Source organism: Bombus terrestris, chromosome 10 (genome assembly GCF_910591885.1).
Source record: "Bombus terrestris chromosome 10, iyBomTerr1.2, whole genome shotgun sequence".
NCBI lineage: Eukaryota > Metazoa > Arthropoda > Insecta > Hymenoptera > Apidae > Bombus > Bombus terrestris.
In genome coordinates this window covers 2,132,937-2,154,034 of record NC_063278.1, presented here as the reverse complement: position 1 = coordinate 2,154,034, position 21,098 = coordinate 2,132,937, and the positions used below count along the sequence as shown (strand labels likewise).

At 55.5% G+C, this 21,098-nt stretch overlaps 1 protein-coding gene across 5 annotated transcripts; it reads right to left on the bottom strand.

Moving 5' to 3' along the window:
• Positions 1 to 83: 83 nt before the first annotated feature.
• Positions 84 to 19,713, bottom strand: LOC100651088 (GATA-binding factor A). Of its 5 annotated transcripts, none has more exons than XM_020864864.2 (6): positions 18,993 to 19,713; positions 2,790 to 3,037; positions 2,414 to 2,703; positions 1,595 to 1,767; positions 1,223 to 1,490; positions 84 to 1,141 (listed from the first exon to the last, which is right to left on the bottom strand). In XM_020864864.2, exons 2-6 carry the CDS (start codon positions 3,008 to 3,010, stop codon positions 771 to 773), a joined length of 1,323 nt encoding a protein of 440 aa, XP_020720523.1. In that variant the 5' UTR covers positions 3,011 to 3,037; positions 18,993 to 19,713; the 3' UTR covers positions 84 to 770. The 5 variants fall into 5 exon arrangements, with proteins under 5 accessions (XP_020720523.1, XP_020720526.1, XP_003398563.1 ...); XM_020864867.2 differs by lacking the exon at positions 18,993 to 19,713 and adding an exon at positions 18,262 to 18,352; XM_003398515.4 differs by lacking the exon at positions 18,993 to 19,713 and adding an exon at positions 9,645 to 9,967.
• Between the last annotated feature and the right edge of the window lie 1,385 nt (positions 19,714 to 21,098).

Genomic DNA, 21,098 nt, shown 5'->3' with positions numbered 1-21,098 from the left:
GTTGGCGACAGGTTCGAGAGCGGCAGGTAGCGCAACGCTTTGGAGGACGACGCGTCTCTCCTTCGACAAACGACAAGACGAGATCGAAAGCTATTCTCTTTATTGCGCGTCGGAAAACTAATCATACAGGAACTGTACAAAAAAGCTGACATTTCTTCGAAGCGGATAGGTCGTTCGCGCGCCTTGGATTCGCCGCGTTCCATGCGCTCTATCGGTCGATCAAATCGTCGACACGCCTCTAAAACTAGTCTACCGTAGAAATCTAGCTTACGAATCGACGCGCGATTTTTATTTACAATCGAGTGCCTTTCGTTGGCGAATACACGTATACCGTTCGACGAACATAAGCGTCAAACGTGACAGGACGACCGTGTCACGACGCCGAAATCGATGAAAGTCGGTCGATAGCACGTAGCGTGGTCGCGACGACGTTTCCTTTTACTCTTTTCTGAGGGACGAAGACGACGAGAAAACTAAATATACGGCGGCGAATCGTCGACGAACGATCGACGAAAGCATAAACCTCGCTTATCCATTCCGCTGGTTCGCTTATCGGTCGCGTACGGCTCGTTGCGCGTAACGTACGCGGCAATGTAATAACGACGAACGACAACGGACAAGCGAGAAACGAAAAACGAAATGCGACGAAACGAGCAACACACGACGACGATGACGAACAACGACCAACGAACGCGCTCGTCGTCCGTTTCGCGCCGGCGTTTGGCGCATCGCGGAAATCGTCCCGTCGATTCTTCGACGTTGAGATCAAATTACGTGGAGGCTAACAACTTGGCAGCCGCGGTAACGTGATGTTGATGATGATAGGGAGCCTCCTGACTCCCGTAGTACGTTTGCTGTTGATGCTCGCTGGTCGCCACCCCCAGTTGATGAGGATGCTGGTAATACGAGGAATACGGTTGTCCGACGATGCCGTCGCAACTTCGCGGTTCGGTTTTCACGGTAGCTACGCTTCCGGTCGCCAATAAAGACGTATGCCCGAGATACACCGGTCTGTCCGACGAACTGGACGCGCCAGCGGCGGTCGACTTGGACACCTCGATTTGATGTTGCTGCTGTTGTTGCTGTTGCTGCTGCTGTTGTTGTTGCTGCTGCTGCTGCTGCTGTTGACTACCCTTCAATTCTGTGGATGGCAGAAAGATCGCCGCGTGGAAAACGAACGAATGGCGAAAAGGATCGCGAGGACAGTGGATTCCGTGCTTACCCGTGGACGGGGAAGAAGCGGCCGAGACGGCGGTAGTTTCGTGATCCACCGTGGACGATCTGGCGTTCGACTCGGGCGTCTTCTTCGGTTTTCGTTTTCGCGTCTGAATACCGTCTTTCCGCATCGCGAGTGGTCTGTTGACGCCGTGCAGCTTAAAGTAGAGACCGCAGGCGTTGCAAACTGGTTCGCCTTCGTTGTTGCGCCTCCAGAGAGTGGTGGTGCGAGTACCGCAATTCGTGCAGCACAGACCCAAACGCCTGGTTGCTGTCTGAAATCAACGAGCGACATCCGCACGGGTTCGTAGTTCGTAGACGGCTCGCGACCGAAACGCGATCCACCCAACGATACGGTTGCTTTTCGTCATCGACTTACCAGCCGTTTGGACGGCTTTATCAGCGGTCTGTTCATTCCGTTCATCTTGTGATAGAGTCCGCACGCGTTGCACAGATAATGCCCGGTGCCGTCCCTCCTCCAAAGCGGCGTCGATATAGCTCCGCAATTAACGCATTCGCGACCCTCGCCGAATTGAAAATCCATCGCGGTGTCTGAAACAATCGAGGAACGCCGGTTTTTTCGCGGATGGGTGAACGCGCGCGGCTTTCTCCCCCTCGGCCCAGCAGGTCGTCGACGTTGCCGAAATCGTGCCGAGAAATTGCTCCACCGCTTTTACACGTACTTTTATCGGATATGGAAGAGGCGCGGCGCGACGCCGCGCCGCCGTCGAGTAGTCGAAAAAACGATATACGTATGTAAGTATGTAAGTACTGGCGCGGAAGAGGAACACGCCACGCACCGTGTGCACCGGCGGTGGAACACTCGACCGCGAGAATTCGTTTGAAAGAAGCCGCTATCGCTCGTTCGACGCAGATGGCCCACCACCGGCATCACCGCCGACGTCGTCGTTGCCGTCGCAGTCGTTGCCGTCGTCGTCGTCGATGCGTGGCGGTGCGCGTTCATCGACCAGGAGAGAGAAGCTTTTTTCCTCTTATCGAGCACGCATCCGTCGCGTCGCACTCTGCCGCTTTTCCTTCGCTCGATCTACATGGTCTGGTTAACGTCCAGCGTCTCCTAGCCTTTTTGGCGTTCGGGCGCTTCGGATCGGCGGCATGCAACGACCAGGGAACCGAGGATCGCGAACGTTCGACGAGAGGGCAAACGACGGAGGAATCGATCGGCTGAAATGATACGAACCGTAAGGAGAGGCCCGTTGAAATCCAGCTCCATCGTAGGCTCGCCAGGAGGACATCATGGCGACGTTTTGGGCGTAAAAGGGGGCGGCCGCGGCGAGGCTCGAGTGAGGGTGTCCGGTGTGCGGATGTGCCGCGTGCGGATGCGGATGAGGGTGCGCGTGGCCAGAATGCGGACCCATGGCGGCGGCGGCAGCCGCAGCCGCGGCCGCTGATCCGCTCGCGTGGCCGGCGAGCGCGTGGTGCGCGGCGTACGTCTCCACGCCATGCTGCCACGAGGCGGCGGTCTTCTCCCTTTCGTATCCAAGGAAATATCGTGGTGCGTTAGCCAGGGTAGATAGGAATCGAACGATGGCGATCGGTCGCCAGCGGTCACTTACCAAGCTGGCGATCCAGAACCGGGGAACGAGTGATACTGAGCGGCCGCCGCAGCGGCTGCCGCGGCTGTCGCCGCCGACGGGATCGTCGGCCTCGAAGATGGTACGTAGACGGGCGCTTGAAGCTGCTGGCCGTGTTGCTGTTGCTGCTGTTGCTGCTGTTGAGACTGCTGTTGGTAGTCGGAACTCGCGCCGTAACCGCTGCTTCCGCCCCCGTGGAACATCCTCCCCGAGAGCTAACACCACGGCATCTGTTCGACAGAAGAAAGCCTGGCGATTACTCGGTAGGTCGGTCGAACGATTCGAGGCGCGCACGATCTGGCACCCCGACGAGCACGAAAAACGGAGGGGGTTCGCCATAGTGGCGGCCACGGAGAGAGATCGCGCGACTCGATCGACCAAGGTTCGTCCGTGCGTTCGTTCGTTCGTTCGTTCGTTCGTCCGTTCGTTCGCTCGTTCGTTCGTTCGTTCGTCCGGGTGGGACGACCGGCAGGCCGCAGGGCGCGGCAGGGGTCCGAGGGGCTAAGGGCAGAGGGGTAGAAGAGCCAGGGGGACGTCTCGGGGGCGGGAAGGACAGAGGGTGCGAGAAGGAGGCGCGCGCGCGCGCGCGCGAGGATGGCAGCCGCGAACCTAGGAGCCCTCGCCGACGAACGGACCCGTGTGCGTGACCGTGTGCAGAGAGCAACAGAAACGCCGCGAAACACAGACGAAGGGGGATGGAGATGCAGAGCGAGACGGAGAGCGGCGCGCAGCCGCGTCTCCACCTTCGAGGCGCGACTCCGCTCCGACCGTAGAATCGGAGATACGGGATAGCGGCCATCGCGGCCACGAATAAGATCCGTGTAGGCGGGACCAAAGCTCCGCCGCTTTCGCGCGTACGCGATTCCGCGAACGCGTTCTCGTCTCCGCGAACAGACTCGCCACCTCACGCTCCAAACCGTTTCTCCGTTTTTTTCCATTCTTTCGTTTTCCTGTTTTTATCCGCTTCTTTCCCTCCCGAGTCTGTCCGTTCCGAAGGGACGACTCGGACCAGCGAGCGTGATACGATCGGATCGCGTCCAGTCGAGCACCGATCCGAATCGTTTGCGAGCGATTCAACGAGAGCATTCGCGGTAGGCGGTCGAGTCGAACGAAAATCTGTCGGCCAGACGCGACGAGATTCAACCTTTTTACTCCGTCGAGTTTCTCTCCGTGTCTCTCGTCTCGTCTGCTTTTTGTTTCGCGATTTTCTAGAAAACGCGTCCTAGAAAACGCGCACGTCGAATACACCGAGGAAAAGCCGAGCCGCCGGTTCGTACCGACGTAGCGGATCGCGGAGATTTACGAGCGTCGCTTATCGGCCGCGAAATGCTCCGGTTTATCGACGGCACGACCCATCACCGACGAGTATCGCGCTTTGGTCGCTTCGACGAGGCGAGTTACGCGCGCGGATATAGAGAATTTTAGCGCGCGAGAAACACCAAGGTCCGAAGTCCGGTATCGTCCCGATGGATTTTCCGGGCGCGGGCCATCCCGATGCGACGGGAAGCGTTCGCGGCGAAGGGCTTTAATGAGAACCGGTTAGAAGTCTAATCGTGTTTGGACGGTGGAGCGGCGGTGGAACGGCGCCGGAACGAGCAGGCATCTGGCGCCAGGCCGAACTTTGCGTTTTCAAGGCGAAAGGGACCGCGCGAGATCTCGGGGAGGAACGACCACGAGCTACCGAGACTATCGCGCGGTCGCGCGTCCAAACGATAGACACGGATCCGCGCGTCCTCGAGCGAGTCGTTAAAAGGAGCGTGAAAGACTGGAGCGACGGTTCGGATGACCGGCCCCGAACCTCGACTCGCCGATACCATGCGACGCGCTAATGGGAATAACGTCCACCTTTTCGGTTTTTTCCTTTCCTTTTGCTCCTTTTTTTTTCCAGCCGGGCCGCGCGACTCGTCGTCTCGTCTCGTCTCTGCTCGACTCAGCTCCACTCGGCTCGAGCTCGATTCCCCCCGTCCAAGCTGTTCGTCCCCTCGCTCTTCGTCCGCGTTTCTCTAGCGGCAGCCTCCGAACGAGAGACGAGAGACGAGAGACGACGAACGAAACGAAAGTACACGTATCGATTCTCTACGAGCCCGATTAATCGCTTCGAACGCCTACCGGTTCTCTCTGTCTCGACCTGACTCGAACGAGAGCCGTCGTTCCGCCTCTCACGAAATCAACGCGCACCGAAAAACGTTGAAACGTTTTCTCGCTCTCGGAGACGAAAGCCGACAGCCGAACGGAGCCGAGCCGAAGCCGAGCCGATTCGATACGCGAAAAGGTAACTCTCACGGGACGAGAGTCGGACGAGTTTGGATCGAGAAGCAAAGTCAAAGTCCGATCCGTCGCTGAGTGTCGCCGGATGGGCCGATCGTTCGGTGCCAAGGCGCCACGGCGCCGACCGCGTAGAAGGGTTTCCTTGTAACCACGTCGTAGCAACGCGACTCACACTCTCGCACGCTTCTGTCTCGCCGCGCCGTTCGTCGTCTCCTTCCATCCATTCGTCGTCGGCTACTTTGTCCTTCCGATTCCGATTCGCGGCAACGCTTCTCGCTCGATCAGCCTCGCGTTACCTTCCATTCGCGTACGATTTCCGCAATTTCTCTCTCTCTCTCTCTCTCTCTCTCTGTCCCTATCTTACGATCCACCTAGATACGAACGATACGTAGATATCCAACGGCGAGCGCATCTAAACGCCGGCAAGCGTGTTAAAATTCTTTTCTCTTGTCTCCGGCGATCTCCTATCTTCAAGAACTAAGAGCCAAACGATGGAAGAATGGGACGGTGAACGGAAGAAACGGCGTTCCGGTGTGAACGCCCCTTTCCGTAACCCGATACCGAAGATGCAAACGAGAGATAAGATTCCTCGGAAATTGCGCACCGGTCCAGTTTCGGCACGCGCCTCTCACAGCCTGCCCGCCCTCCCTGCCGCACGGTTTCATTGACAGGCACGCGAGCTTCGCAGCGTTCCGGAATTTCTACGAGATTCGCTACTACGTTTCCGTCCGTTACTCTTCGTTTGTCGCTTGCTTCGTCCAAATTCTTCCCTTCCTTTCTCGTTTTCGTGCCAAGTCGCCGACATAGAACCAAGTAGGTTCGCGTTGGCAACTCTTACCGTTGCTCGGATCTATAGTTTGGAGCCGAACTCGATCGAGATTCGAGTATCCGAATGTAGCCGAGTATTGGGACCGCGTTCGCGCCATTTACATTCCCGGTATGGTGGTTTTTCTTTCAAGAATCCACTTACCGGTCAACGAGATTCCACCGTATCGATAGATTCGATCGAAGTTTGTCTCTGCGGTCTACGTTCGGACGCACGCGAGAGGAAAGCTTCGTACGTACTTGAGTAATCGTGAGAAAAAGAGGGGAATTCGGATACTCGAGCACTACTGCTACTCGTATCCGGTTCTTGAACGAGAGTTCGGCTGTTAACGAGTACCGCGAGTACTCGGATACCCGGCTAAGAGCTCTAATTCACGTAGCTACCTACACGGCCGGGTGAATCGCACACGGTTTCGCCGCGTCGGCCGTTGGCATAAATCCTTGACGAATTTCATTTACTCGCGCTTGTGCCTCGACGAGCGTGACGCCAAACCGGGCCGCGTGAACAGCGCGAACGGAAAAAGATAGGTCGAAAAAGGAGCGAGTTCGAAGGAGCAAGAAAGAGGGAAAGAGCGTGCATGTGGCTGTGCCCGTGTGCGTGCGTGAGTGGGAACGGCTGGTGAGACAAACGGGGCTATGGGGGAACCGAGGAAAGAGCGGAGAAAGGAGGACGAATTCGTTACCTGACCTGCGAGAATTTCTGCCACTCGTCGCATCATCGTCGTCGCCGTCTTACGGAAAAATTCGCTACGCGTACACCGCGGTGAAATCGACGTAAAACTCGATACGCGGCAACCAACGCCGTTCCTACGACCGCGGATAACTCTTGATTTCTATATCCGGCGACCGAGTACCGTTGCGAGCTCCAACCGATCCGCCGATAAACAAACGCGTCGAAAGAAATGTCAGCAACGCCGGCCGGTCGACCGACCGAACGAACCGAAAGATAGGTGCATCCGGGACACGGACGTACGCGCCGAACCAATCCAGCCGACTCGCCGAAGCTGGGTCGTTGCGACGACCTATTTTTCCACCACCGTTTCACCGTTCGCGATAAAAACTCGAGCGGAGAAGACGACTTCCGAACGCTAGGTTCGCGCGGCCATGTTCCTGATAAGCGAGCCGAGGGGGGCCGTAGAAAATTCCTCGAATAGTTTCCGAGTGTTTTCGAACGTGACCGGTTCGAGCACCGGCCGTCGCTTCCACCGCGAACGTCGATTCCTCCCGATCGTTCGTCGAGTACCGACTCTATCGTTTCCTACGAAGAAACGCGTGGATCGCGATCGAAGAGGAAAGACTCGAGGCAAAGGACGAACAACGATTCGCCACGCCGATTCGATTCACCCGACTTTCGACGTCCCCGTTGACGCGTCGATAATCCGCTCGCTAAACTATCGATCGATCTCGATGGCGTATTTACGCGACGTTTTCTTCGAACGGGCGTATCGCGAGAAGAATTTTCGTCGCACGAACCGAAAACCTTTATAGCTCATGTCCGATTAATCGCCATCGAAGAACGACGAACAATGGTATGTTTGTTCGTACGACACGGTTCTTACCTACAACGCGTACCTTTAAGAAAATTCCGATCTCGACTTCGCGGCATTAGAAAATAGAAGAAAGCTTCGAGCCATGGCTATTTGTACGTAAATTGTTTAACGATCTGGTAGACTGCTCCCATATCACCGAGAGTTTCGAAGCGATTGTTCCAGTGAGAAATTTTCTATGTTCAACCGCGTAACGCCGATTACCGGCTTGCTCACCGCGCCGGCATAAATCCTATCGCCATTAATATTAATACTGCACTCTCCATCCTTACGATATATCCTTTGAATCTTTTTCTGCTATCAGAAAGTCATTATATCGTATCTCGTTGTAGCTTTAATTGCGGAGCGCAACGTTTACTTTTATACGTAAATACGCGTATTAACTTTATATATCTACACCAATGTGTTATTTTGAAACCACGTTACATTCGACCAGCGTCGTTTCGTTCGAGGAACGTTCACGATCATCGCGATGTTTCGTCGCCATTTATCCGAGGAGCATCGACGATGGTCATCGGGTTAACTCGGTGTACAGAGACCGGCGAGAGGCCCTCGACTCGATGAATCGTGTTATTCCGATTCGTAAAGCTAGCCATGCAAGCGTCATTGCCTGGACGCAGCTGCCAGCTACCTCTGAAATCGTCGCCTTGTCTTTCTAAATCGTGGAAGGTTCGCTTCGGCTGTTCCACAAGGATCTCGTCCATTCTCTCTCATCGTCTTTATCAACGACGCGTGAACATTTTTCCGACATAGTAGATTTTTATTATCCGCCGATGATTTAAAAGTTTACAACAGGATGGAATCCTTAATCGTTGCCTGATATATTCGAAGCAATCTGTTTCGACTTCATGAATGGAGTGTTGAAAACACGTTGCCGTTTAATATCTCGAAATGTCATGTTACGCGTTTCACGCGGGAAAAAAGCGGTACTTGATTTCATCTACTCCGTATAAATGATACACCGCTGGATAAACGAGAAACAACAACCGATTTAGGCATTGCGCTCTACCTCTCCTTATCTTCTGCTGGCTATATTACGTATTTATTATTTCACGTCAATGATCTAACCAGCGAATCTGCCCATGCTAATAACGCGTTACCGCACGCTGGCCACCTTACGCCGTATCTAAAAGTCGATTCAGTCAGTATTAGCAAACTGGTGTTCTCTGAATGATCTAAAACTAAATATACCGCGATGCCGTATAACGCGGATCGCTCGTAAACGCGATTTCCACCGCGCTATCGACAACGTTCCTTTTTCGATTATATCGGAGAAGCTCGTGATCTAGAAGTTACGTGTAAATCCGCGACTCTGTTTGCAGCGGCATATTGGTCGCGCGATCAACAAGGCGTACAAATGTCTAAGCTTTGTGAAACTCGTTTCACGCTCTATCTTTCACAGGCCAAAAGCTTCACAAACGCTATATATACGAATAGTTAGGCCTACGTTCGAGTATGCATGCATAATCTGGACCGCCCACCGAGGTAAATATACATAAAACAAATTGAGTCGAGTTTCTTACACTTTTCGTCGTTTAAGATGGAAATTCCTACGTTAAAAAACGACCATAGTTACCGGCTTATCGAAGACTCTTTTCACCTACGTACTCTGCAGCAACGAGCACGCATCAAACCGCGTTATCTTTCTGTTTATACTTTTCGACGAAAAAATTAAGTGTCTGTATATGCCACGTCTAATACGACTCGACGACCCTTCCACGTCTCTTCGCTGCTCTCCATTTTTTCCCCTCAAAATTGCCACCAAACTAATCGACCTTGCACCGATCCTCTCCACGGAACGTGACTTTTTCTTCTGGATCTGTCGAACCATCGAAACACCCGTTCTATGTACGCGTTGACTTTGACTCGATCGGTAGACTTAATTCGCTGTTTTTATATATTTCTACTAATAACACGATAATGTCGTTCGTATCGATGGATCTGGAAGATGCTCTCGCTTTTAAAATACTCCGCTCCTTTCTAGCTATACCACGTCTCGAATATACGTCTCAAGTACGTAATCCGACGCAATCGAGTCGCGTCAAATTGGTCGCGAGCGAGCGAAACAAATTTCTAAGACACCGTCGCTTTCGAGATTAACGAACCGATATACCGAAAGTTCACAGTAACTGCGAAAATATTCTTAAAATTTTGAACACGTTCATTTCGCACAGCGTAGAACCATAGCGTATCCGACCTTAAAATCCTGGCTCGGTTTGTCGACTGTCCAGAAATTCTCGCACATTTCGAATCACCATCCTACGATATTCACTAGGCGAAGGCGACTTCCTCGTATCGCTCCGGATCTAGTTTAAGCAACATCGACTTTGCACAACCGCCGATCACGCTAGCGAAAACGCCGATTTCTTCCCTAAGAATCGGTAATCTCCTTCGAATCTTTCTTGTTAGCTCGTACGAAAGTGAAAAAATCACAACACAGAGTCGCTTTTGCCTTTCGGTTCATTCGGTAGTCTCGTACGCGGCAACAAAGGGCGCAATGCCCGTTAGATAAATAAATAGATAAACCAACACCATTTAGCTGCTATTAAGGAAATCCTCACTGCTTCAATGGTACGCTCGTAGGTCTAAATATTATCATTTTGACGCACGAAATCGAAAATTTGCTCCCTGGCTGGCAGTTTTCTCCGACAGCTAGTTTAGCCTCTAGCTGACAATTGTCGCCGATGCGTCGGTGAAGCGAGGCGTTATCTTCTACGTTTATCGTTTAGCCGTGGTTTTCCATCTACATCGCGCAAAAGTTATACTTTCCACTGCCCTTTTCCCTCTTTGTTTCCCGGTTTCGTAAGAATCCGATAACTATCCGTCGTTGTAAATGCATTTATTCTAGCGGGCTCGTCCGCGTATAAACAAGTAGATAAAAATAAAGACCGGGTTTTCGCTCGTCGCTCGTACATCGACCGACAGATCGATCTGTTAAAATCACAGAAAATTACGGTGCATTCGGTGTAACTGGTCAACGACGGTGCACGCGATGGCCACAGTAAAGAGACGGTGTTTCGCGTGTTGCAACGAGCAAGGGGTCGAAAGACGGAGGGCAGAGGTAACGCGATTTCCAGTAGGCGCAAGACGCGACGCGGAGATATAGCACAGCGAGTGAAAAAATTGATCGCATGCCAAACCGCCTCTCATTTACTAATGCGTTACCAGTATAGATCAAGGGATGGCGCTCGAAAAATGACCGTAATACGATCTGCTGCGAGTCGGCTTTCGCCGTCGGTTTGCTCGCGTTGCTCTTAGTTCAGTTCGACTCTCGACGCGAAAAGCGCAACGTGCGATTCCACCGATAACGCGAATCTCGTTATTCTCGTTAGTTTGTCCCTTCGTAGAGATCATTTCGACTGATTTTTTGAATCAGCGTGATTCGCTAGCCATGGAAGTCGAACGAAATGGCGTTTTTCTAGTAACGGAAGGGCGCGTTTAAGCGGATGCGCGTATCGCTTGTCGAAAAAAGCGAGCAATTTAAAGCGACCGTGGCAACCGGTATAACCGTCGCCTCTGAGTTTCCACGCGTTCCAAGTAAACGAGATCGGGATCGCGCTCGCATACGAAATATCGAGGCGAGCCCGTAAATATCAGAAGCGACGACCGTACACCCGCGTTTCCATGCGTCTACACGACCGTGCGCGCGCAAATCCAAAGAACCAAGCTCTTCCGTTCGCTAGCCGTGGAACGCGACTCGATTCCACTCCACTCTACTCCACTCGACTCGATTAGAATCCGAATCGAGTTTCGGTTCTGCTCTCTCTCTCTCTCTCTCTCTTTCTCTCTCTTTCCGATTCTCTGACTCGCTACGCACGCCAGGATTCTCGCTTCTCGCGCAGACTCGTTGCAATTATCTTCTTCTTTCTACTCGAAAAACACCGTTGCGTTCGCGATCACGGTCACGTTTCAACGATATTTCGCGCGTTCTCGCGTCCCTCGTGGTTTTCCACGCTGGAGGAGAACCGCAGCAGGAGGAGGAAGAGGGAAAGAGAAAACAAAGAGCGAGAAGGAAAGGAAAAAAGGAGAAAGGGAAGAATGAAAAACGAGCGCGCGATCCGCGACACCCGGTTTGCCTACTTACGCCTACTTCAAAGTTTAGGCGGACGGCGAGTCGCGGCGCACCGTCACGAAACTGCGTCTTCTCCCGAGGCCGAGGATCGCGAGCGTTGCAGCGAGCTCCGGCAGAAAGCAACGGAAAAACGGAAAGCTACGTTCGACTCTGGCAACCGGGACTACCCGGGTACCGTTGATAAGAGACAAGAGCGGTTCTTCCCGGCGATTTAAATATTTATGAATTATAGAGTGGCTCGCCTCGTAGTTGGCGAATTTTTGTCAACGACTTTGAACCGGGAAGCGAGTAACTCCTCTGCCGTGTCTATTCATTGCCGGACTCTAAAGGAGATTTATGCACGCAGCCTCGAGCGTCGAGAGAAACGCACGCTCGCAGGCATTCGCGCGTTTCCAGCGACCGGTCGAAACACCCAACGAGAGACGCAACGTCGCCGTGCGATCCATTTCCACTCGAGTTTTTACATTTGGGTCCGGGCAGCTCGTAAACGCGCCGCCGCACAGCCCTCGTCCCCCGCGCCGACACCCGGATTCCCTGCTCGACTTCCGGTTTAAGCGTAGAACACGACTTTCCAATAAGGTCGTCGCCGATCTTCGGTCCCCGGATCCTCGGTATGTTTCCACCGTTTCGGGTGGCCGAGTTCAGGTACGAGAACGTTTTCGACCGAAACGCAACCTGCGCTTCCCTATCTTCGTTACGATATCTTTGCCTCAGCCTGTTGTCGTCCGTTCCTCGTCAGCCCGGTGGCTGGCGGCTGACCGTCGACCAACCCGCTTGACAGATGGGAAAAATCGTGCTGTTCCGTCGTATCATCGCGGTAGGTAGCATCGGTATCGATTTTGCCAAAGTGGCAACGCAGGGGGTGTGGATCGAACGTACGACCGCCATTTTACTCGGACCCACCATCGCGGTTTCTCCTCTCTCTCTCTCTCTCTCTCTCTCTGTCTGGCCCTCGTTTCATCCCCAAATCTATTTTACGGAGAAACGACCGAGCGACCGACCGGCCGTAGCAGTCCATTACGTTCAGCCGTCCTGTCGTTAGTTCCCCCATCAAACGAGAAAGCCCATAGATAGCAGGGGGTCGTCGGTTTATAGCCTCGCAACGCCATCGTCCCTACCTTTCGTCGTTTCGAGCGTCGCGCTTTTCGGAGAACTAGGCTCGTCTCTGTTCGCGATATTCCGCCTGGACCGCGATACCAACGATCTCGCCACGATTCGCCGTCGAGTGGCGTTTCGTCGAAACATCGAAATGCTCGCCGCCGCGTAGTCGCCAGAGGCGGCGAGTAGACGACTCGAGGATTCGGGCTAATTATAATATAAAACTTGCCGCGCCTTGTCGCCTTTCGTGTTCCTCCGCGATTCCTTTTCCTGTCCGTTTCCCTCGGGAACAAGGTTGCGCCGTTCGTCGCGGGCTCAGCCGTTCCCAACCGAAAGTCGCGTTCGGCCACGGTTGCTCGGAACGCGCGTCCTTCGCCATCGGCGATCGATCGGATCGACGTCCGCTGACACGGGCCGCGAACGATCTCGAAGCGGCAAGACGCGCGAGTCGCGATATCGCGTCGCGTGTCGCGAAATCGCGGCGATCGCGTCGAAGGGCGATCTCGGCTTCGGTTGAGAAGCACGGTCGGTGTATCGGCAGGCCGTTGTCTCTATACTCCTCGAGGGCGCTCGATCAACGCACCAACACTTTCACGGCCGAGCCCCGATCCGATGCACGCACGCACACGAGCTCGCGGTCGACCAGCCGCCCGACCAGCCAGCCATCCGACCAGCCATCCAGCCAGTCGGCCCAACAGCCGCATAATACACGCGCCATAATACGCGCGCGTCGCATTAGACCTCGGTTAAACGCGGTTGAAAACTCTACGATCTGCCTGCTTCCCCCCCGACTGCTACGATTCGCTCGGAGCAAGCCACAGCGCGGACCAGCGATTCGCGGAAAATCGCCGCGACAGCGTTCGAGAGAATCGTACGTTTGGTCGTTGCGGCGATTTTCCGCGATCTCGACCGACGACCGAAACGAGTGGAGATCGGGTTCGACGGCGGATCAACGAGGGAAAAAGGGCGAAAAGGAGGGAAAAATGTAAGGAAGAAGGAGGGAAGGGGGAAAAGGACGCGGCCGGTTGGCTTTGGAAAAGATCGCGCGTATCGGGCGTGGACGCGACGGAGAGGAATCGATCGCGCGCTAATTAACCGAGTCGATTATTCGGCTGGCATGCACCGTCTCGGACCGGTTCTACCGTTCTCGAGCGTATCCGGGAAGTTCCGTGTAAACGTTGCGATGGAATCGCACGAAGACGCTTTGCTCCCGTTGCCGATCCCGTTCTCGCTCTCGGTTCGTCGTACGGCCGTGCCGTTCCGTGATCGGTCGTTTTACGTCCACCGGCGTAAATTCGCCAACGGATCGAAGGCCCGCGGACGCGTTCCCATGCGTGACACCGGACCACGCTTCGCCGGCGAACGAGCCAGCACCTTTCGACTTTTTCGTGCACGCGATCCGGCGCGCGTGGTCGCCTCTCGCGACTCGTGGAACGTCGCGTGGAATCGACACGGTGCGAGCGAGAGGAGAGCGAAGGGCGAGAGAGGTTTCGTGCGAATCGGTCGGCCAGACGGCTGCCGGCCGAGACCGGTAGCAGGAACGGACGCTGCGGGACGTGCGTACGCGCGATCCAATTATCCGGTCGGTCTCCGAGAGCAGATCGCGGTCGCGGTTATCATAAATCAAGATTAACGGTCGGGAAGATTTTCGCCGCCCAACCGGTCGTGAGTTTCGATTTTTCAACTCCGAATATCCGCGTGCCGTTCGGTTTCGTCGCGCAGCGTCTCGTCGGTACGGCCGCGTGGCTTTCTAGCGGCGCGCCACCAGGAAAACAAGGCAGAAGGGAGAAGAGGAAAACGGAGCAAAAGAGAGCTATCGCGATCAACGTCGATGCGTTAACGGGTTAAACGTATTCGCGATTACGCGATAATTCACGATTTTTGCCGTAGCATCGGATAAACTGGTTTCGCTCTCGCGGGAAAAGACCGACTTCCTGGTCGCGTCGATCCGACGCGCGACGCCAACGGATTCGCCGGTATCGATGATTTTCGAGCGGCGATCGAGCAAACGCGTTCGCGTCCGCGACTGCTCTAGCGCGCGCGCACGCATCGCCGACCAATCTCGAGCATAAACCGGTCACCGACCGGACTCGAACGAGTTACGATAAATCGTGAGTAACGGCCGCCGACCGGAGAGATTCGCTGCCGGGTTCGCGTTAATTTTCTGTTTGTTTTCTAATTAACTTTGAGAACGGTGGTCCGTCGGGTGGCCCGCGTTCCTCGCCGCTTCCACGCTCTTCGTACGCCTCGACTCGGCATCGGGCCGCGAGTTTCGATCGTCGCCGATCGTCGGTAATTTCGGAGACGCCGGCGGAACTGGAAGTCGATGATCGCGACGTCCAGCAGCCTCTCGGATCGTCGATAAGCATCGAGAGAGACGTCCGAGGGCCACGGACGTCGCGATGTTCGCACGGTATTTACCGTTTCCGCGAGCAGTTCGTGGCGCGACCGCGTTTAAAGCGATATCTTTCGATGATCTTTCGAGTGGTCGAAACCGGTCAAGCACCGGATTCCGCCGTTCTATAGGTATCGATCCAGGGTATAACCGCGATCCGGCCGAATACATCGTCGGTACGGCGCGAGTAAGAAGATGCGCAGAAACGGCGCGACGATACCTTTTTACCTTTATCGTCCAATTAACGATAAGGATTCGTCGCGTTTATTCCAACCGGACCGGAATTGCCTCTACCAGACCGAGACGTTACGATTATTGTCCGGACCAGCTACGGCTACGATATTATCGCGCTCTCTCCTACGATCTTCCCCGATCGAGTTAATCCGCCGGTTGGTAGCGAGCGAGAACTCGCGATCGCCGCGCGTCTCGTTCCATTGCCATTTTTCCACCGTTTTCGATTCACCGCCAAGGAACACGGATCCGCGAGCGGTCGCGTTCACCGGGTGCTCGTCGCGTGTCGATTTTTACCAAACTCTGCGACTCGTTGGTTCGTTGCACGGACCGCGCTTGATTTTACCGTTAATCGAGTTACGTAATCGCGATATATCGAAGCTAAGCACGCGAACCACGCGCCACGCCGTTCTTCGCGTTTCGCGTCTAACCGCGAAAGCCGTTCCTCGTCCTTGGCGTTTCGATTTCGCAGTCGAAAGACGGAGCGCGGCCGTCCGACCGACGACGAACTTGCCAACGGCGAGGGTGCTCGCGATATCTCTGGCAGCACGCCGACCGATACGCGTTTTATCGCATCGTAATTCCTTACGGCCGGTTTTAACTATCGCCAGTGTCTCGCGGAGGGAGCACCGGTGGGTGCTGCGCCGCTCTTCCGGTTCCCACCGATCCCCTCGCGCCTTCTCGCCGTCTCTCGCTATCTGTCCCTCGTTCTAGTCGGTCCGCCGCGGTCAGCTTCGATTTCGTTTCGATCTCGTTTTCCGTGCAGCGTATCGAGACCACGCCGACCAGATCGCCAGAAAAGAAGCAGAGAAGCGGGACGGTTTAATCACGCGCAATCGCTAGGAGAAATGCCGCGTGTCTTTCGCGGTCGGACAGACCGAGAGAAGAGCGCAATTAGCGGCCGGCTATAATTTAAGCCGGTTCGATTAATGCATCTGCCGCGGCGCGACGACGAGCTCGGGCCGCGCGCCACCCTTCCGAGATAGGCGAGGGACGACGACCGATCGTTGTCTAACCGTGGCGAGCGTTTCGTCCGAGCTCTCACCGCGGTAATTAACGTTCGCGATACGTCGTCGTCGTCGTCGTCGTCGCCGTCGTCGCCTTCCTTCGTTTCCTCGTCGGCGTTGTCGTTCTCGCGGTCCAGAGGTTCGTTAAACCGGGCTCCTCCTTCTCCTCTTCTCTTCTCGTCTCGATTTCCTCTCCCTCGCGCGGCTCTCGAATTTTTCGTTTACACGGCGATTTCGTCTCGATACGTCTCGATACGAACGCTACCCGTCACCGTCGCGCATCCCGCCGCCGAGCCACGGACGCGAGCGGCCGTCGATCGACCGCGCGATTTCCATTCAAACTGGATCGCCGCTCCGCTAATTACGGATGGTAATTAACGTCGCGATACGCGCGATTCGCCGTTGCTTCGTTAAATCGCGCGTTCCTTCTCCTTTTTCGTCGCCGGCTCGGCGAATCGTCGTCGTTTCGCGCGCTATTCCTCGCCGCGATTTCACCGTCCGCGCCGATTCGTCCGGTCTCCGCCTATGCGTTCCATCGCCGAGAATTCCGCCTCGCGACGGTGTTTCTTTTGCTCGTCGCGAGCTAGTTGGCTCAAAGTCGCGACAGCCTCGTTGTACAGTTATATCCCGGATCCAGGATCGAAAGGTTGGCGTGTGTGTGTGCGAGTGTGTGTGCGCGCGCGCGCGCCAAACCACTCGGAAGAAAGAAGAGGAGACGAAGGAAAAGGAAAAGAATAAGAATAAGAAGAAGAAGTAGAAGAAGAAGAAGAAGAAGCGGAGAAGGACGAGTACGCGAACGGAGAAAGACAGGAAAAAGGTGGCAAAGGATCGTTTATCCGGGAGTCGCGGCGCTCCGGCGTTATAAGCCGCGGCTGTGCGTGCGACCGCGCGAAGAAGGTGTTTGCATTGGCCTAGTGCCGAGCCGTTCGCGGCTTAAATTAATTACCTCGTCCTCCGACGTAACGGGTCTTTGGCCGATGCGCGCAACCTCGCTCGCCTCCTCGATCGCTCGATACCATTTTACCGGATTTTACCCCGTGCCGGTCGTCCTCTTCTCTACCGACCGACTTTCCACGGTCTCGACGAATTTCAGCGAGCCGCGCCATCGCCGCGTTTTCCCTACGAGAGAGAACATCGCGAACACCGGCGAAGAACGCGTCCCGTGGGATGGACGAAAACGCGGCTGATAAATTAGGGGACTTTGCCTATTCGTGATTCTCGAACGAGTCGTGAGATCGTTCGAGATCTTATCGATCCGACGGCAGACAGCGTGGCAACGTCATTATTACGAGAACCCATGGCGATCGTTATCGATTCGTAAAAACATTAACGATCGTTTTACGATGCTCGATAAACACGACACTCGATAAACGCGTATCGTACCGAAAGCGAACGCCAATAAAAATATCTATTCGATACGCGGAATAGCTATTACGGTAAATTAAGCGTGGTTCGCGCGTTTCCCGATACGCGAACCCAGCGGTACGGTTTGCTCGCGTTCTTCGTCTACTCGCGGCCCAAACTTTTCATCCTTTCCGCGTCTCCTCGATCTTAACGATTTTAGCTTCCACTCGCGCGTCCTTTTTTCTTCTCTTCCTCTCTCTCTCTCTGTCTCTCTCTCTCTTCTCGTCGATACGCTTCGATCGGTATACCCTACCGATACCCTACGGGGCACAGGTACTCGACGCGACGCGATCTTAATAGCCAGCCTCGAAAGGGTGGCTAGAAAAAAAAGAGAGAACGGCGTGGTAACCGAGAAAGGTCCGCTTTCTTCGTGAACAAGACGAGGCGCCGGGCGACAACCAATTAGGCCTAAGAACCGGACGAGTGTTCTCGTAGGGAGACGCCGGCCGCCGGCCGCCGGCGCCGTTACATCCCTGGAAAAGCCACTCGAACCTCGAGTTCGGTCCCTTTGCGTCACGATCTTCTCTCGCGTCGTTCTTTCTCGTCGAGTGCGACGCCACCGATTTCGGATTCCAGACCGTTCGCTATCGCCTCTGCGTCTACGTACCGCGTGATTCTTTCGTTCGCGCGAATCGCCGCACTCGCTCGCCCGTGTCCGATATTTCTCGCGTAAATTTCCCACCGACATAGTCGCGTTTCACTCGACTAGAAACTGGTCGGATCGACGCGGTGCTCGTATCTTACCGCCGTTTCTACGGGAAATGGCCGTTCAGATAAAACTGCCGGGGAAAGAATGGCGGTGCCGGCATGGTCCGATGTATCGCGATAAACGTTTAGACGCAACGAGCGAGTTTATCGTAGGCCGTTTAACGCCCAACGACCCGTTACGCGTTGTTCTCGAACGTTGAAAATCCGCCAGATTTTCGGCCAATCGGTGGCCGAGTACGTTTCGTCGATCCGCGCGCCGCGAGCAAAATTCCTTTCGCCGATTTCGAATCGGTATCGCGGATGAACGCGCGCGGACCTTCCACTGGAACGAATCGAACGGATTCGCCGAGCAATCAGACCGAATCGAACGGAATACGAAAAAGCGATACGCCGGTATCGCGCGGACTGCACGAGCGTCGCACGATCTACCTCCATCGTCGTTATCGTTAATTAACGCCGATAACAAACAGCGTACAGATAACCACCCGTATCCTTCCATTACGACGAACGTTTCCTCTTGGCAGGGCGCACCGATTATCGCTCTCCGCGAACGAAAACGAACGCTCTCGTCTCTCCGCGAGACGATTCTCGCGTGCCATCCTACGGAGAGTAATACGCACAGCTACTTACTCGTAATCAGCCGTCCAAACTAGACATCCTAGCGCGCCGGGGCAAGGTCGAATCGGACGTCGATCGAACGTTTCCACGTGTCCTCCGTTTCCGCTTCCGTTTCCGTTTCTTCTTATCGTCGTCGTTGACCGTCCGTCAGCCGACGATCGTCCGTTGGATTCCACTACCGGCAAACTCCGTCGCCGACGAAGCGAAACTCGAATCGCGTTTGCAATTCCACCGAGGAGGATGACGCGTTCCACGCGACCAGGATCATCGAGTCGACGGACCACGGCACCGCGATAGCGAGCGACTCGCACGATCCACGGAGAAACGGCCACCGACGGCGGCGACTAGCGTCGACGAGAACCGTCGCGTGCGAGAACCTGGTCGACGCTCGCGGTCATTTCGAGAAATCGCGCGAAACGCGCGCTCTCTCTCTCTCTCTCTCTCTCCCTCTCTCTCTCTCTCTTTCTGTGTGTGTGTCCCTGTGGCTCGGGGTAAGGGAGCCCGCACACCGATTCGTTTCACTGGCGCGCACCGATCGTCGCGACGACGGAATCGACGATCGAGTAACGCGCGTGACGACGTCGCGGTGGGAAACGCGAAACGGCAGGAGGGAGAAGACAAGGATGAAGCGCGAAGCGTCTCGGAATCGCGCACATTCGTCGAGAACTGGGAGGCAGCGCGAGACAACGTCGGAACGTGGAAAGGACGCGGAGCGAAAGAGTACCACGGAACGCGGTGCGAGCGATGACTGCGCGCCGCTTCGACGCTCGCTTGGACAGTCACCTTTGGCGCGGCGATCGTTGGCGTAACGGGGAGGGGGTGGTTTGGTCGGAGTCGCGAAGGCGAACGCGAAGGCGAAAGCAGTCGCGGCGTGGTCTAACGCGGGGGCGGGGGCGAAGGCGGAGGCGCGATGCGAGTCGAAGGGCGAACGCGAGCGCGGACCACGGATCACCGGCGAGGAATCGTCTGGTCGTCGCCACGGCGGCTCGTCCAGGTCGTCCGGCTCTTGGTCGAGAGTCACGAGACTGTGCAAAGGCGAAGGAAACGGCGCGAGCCTTCCGAAACGAAAGAGAACGAGACGGAGGTCGGAGACGCGTCGTGGTAGGGATGAAAATCGCGAAGCGAACGCACGCGACCACGGCAGCCACGGCGAGGAACGCGCGTCCCAGGCAGACCGAGAGGCGGTCCGAGGCGGCGTATCGTGCCGGCTCCTGGGAGGCGGAGTCTCGACGCCCACGAGCACGAAGGGCGTCGAACGACCGAACGACCGATCGGCCGGCCGACACGCCGCGGCGCATCGGCCACCGAGCAATTTTCATAAAATCCTTTTTACTCCAGGCTGCTCCGACCTCTCTCTTCCGCTCTTTCTCCCTTTCTCTCTGTCTCCCTACCACTGCCGCCTTCTCCAGCCCTATAATGTCCGACCAGATCGAGCCCGGATAAGCCGTGTCCGCGACCGGATCGTACTTCTCCCATATCTTCGGAAATCCGCGTTGCTTCGCCGCGCGGTACTCGCTTACGAACCTACGCGCCAACCTCTCCCCTTCGCGTCGACCCCGGCTCGCGCGTCCTCCACCCTTCCGCCGTCGTTTCTCCTCGGTCGTCCGATCGTCCGAGAAACGCGCATCGATCGGCTGTCCGAGGGTCGACGTTTCGTCGCGTTTTCCAGCAGCGATTTTCCACGGCCGATCGAATACCCTGGCCGGCGCGTCGTGTCCACGGAAAATACGGGAACGCGTGTCCGACAGCGGAAAGCGACGGAGCACGCGCCTATTTTGCGCCACTTACCGATCCCCCTATCGGAAAACCGGACGTAGCGTGTCAGGTAGGAACCCCTGCGAGTGCGATGCTTATCGCTACGCCGGAAGTTCGCATCCAGGCTGACCCTCGGCCGAAACCCCCCGTACCTCGCCCCTTGCCCCTATCTTTTACCCCTATCCATATCCGTCGTCGGCCAATGTTCGCCACTCGCACAGACCCTCTGTCTCGCTTCCATCGCCCTCGCCGTATCGCGCCCTTTTGCACGCACCCGCGTTTTCCCTCCGAAACACGGATACCCGACTTTTCCATTTCTAGGATTAGTCGAACCGTCGCTCACGTCATCCGAGCCAATCCTTC

Coding starts and splice junctions, on each gene's coding strand:
- LOC100651088 (XM_020864864.2), bottom strand. CDS start 3,010: ATGTTCCACGGGGGCGGAAGCAGCGGTTACGGCGCGAGTTCCGACTAC. Junction 1,768..2,413: donor TCAACGGGCCTCTCCTTACG/GTTCGTATCATT, acceptor CGATTGTTTCAG/ACACCGCGATGGATTTTCAA. Junction 1,142..1,222: donor CGCTTCTTCCCCGTCCACGG/GTAAGCACGGAA, acceptor TGCCATCCACAG/AATTGAAGGGTAGTCAACAG.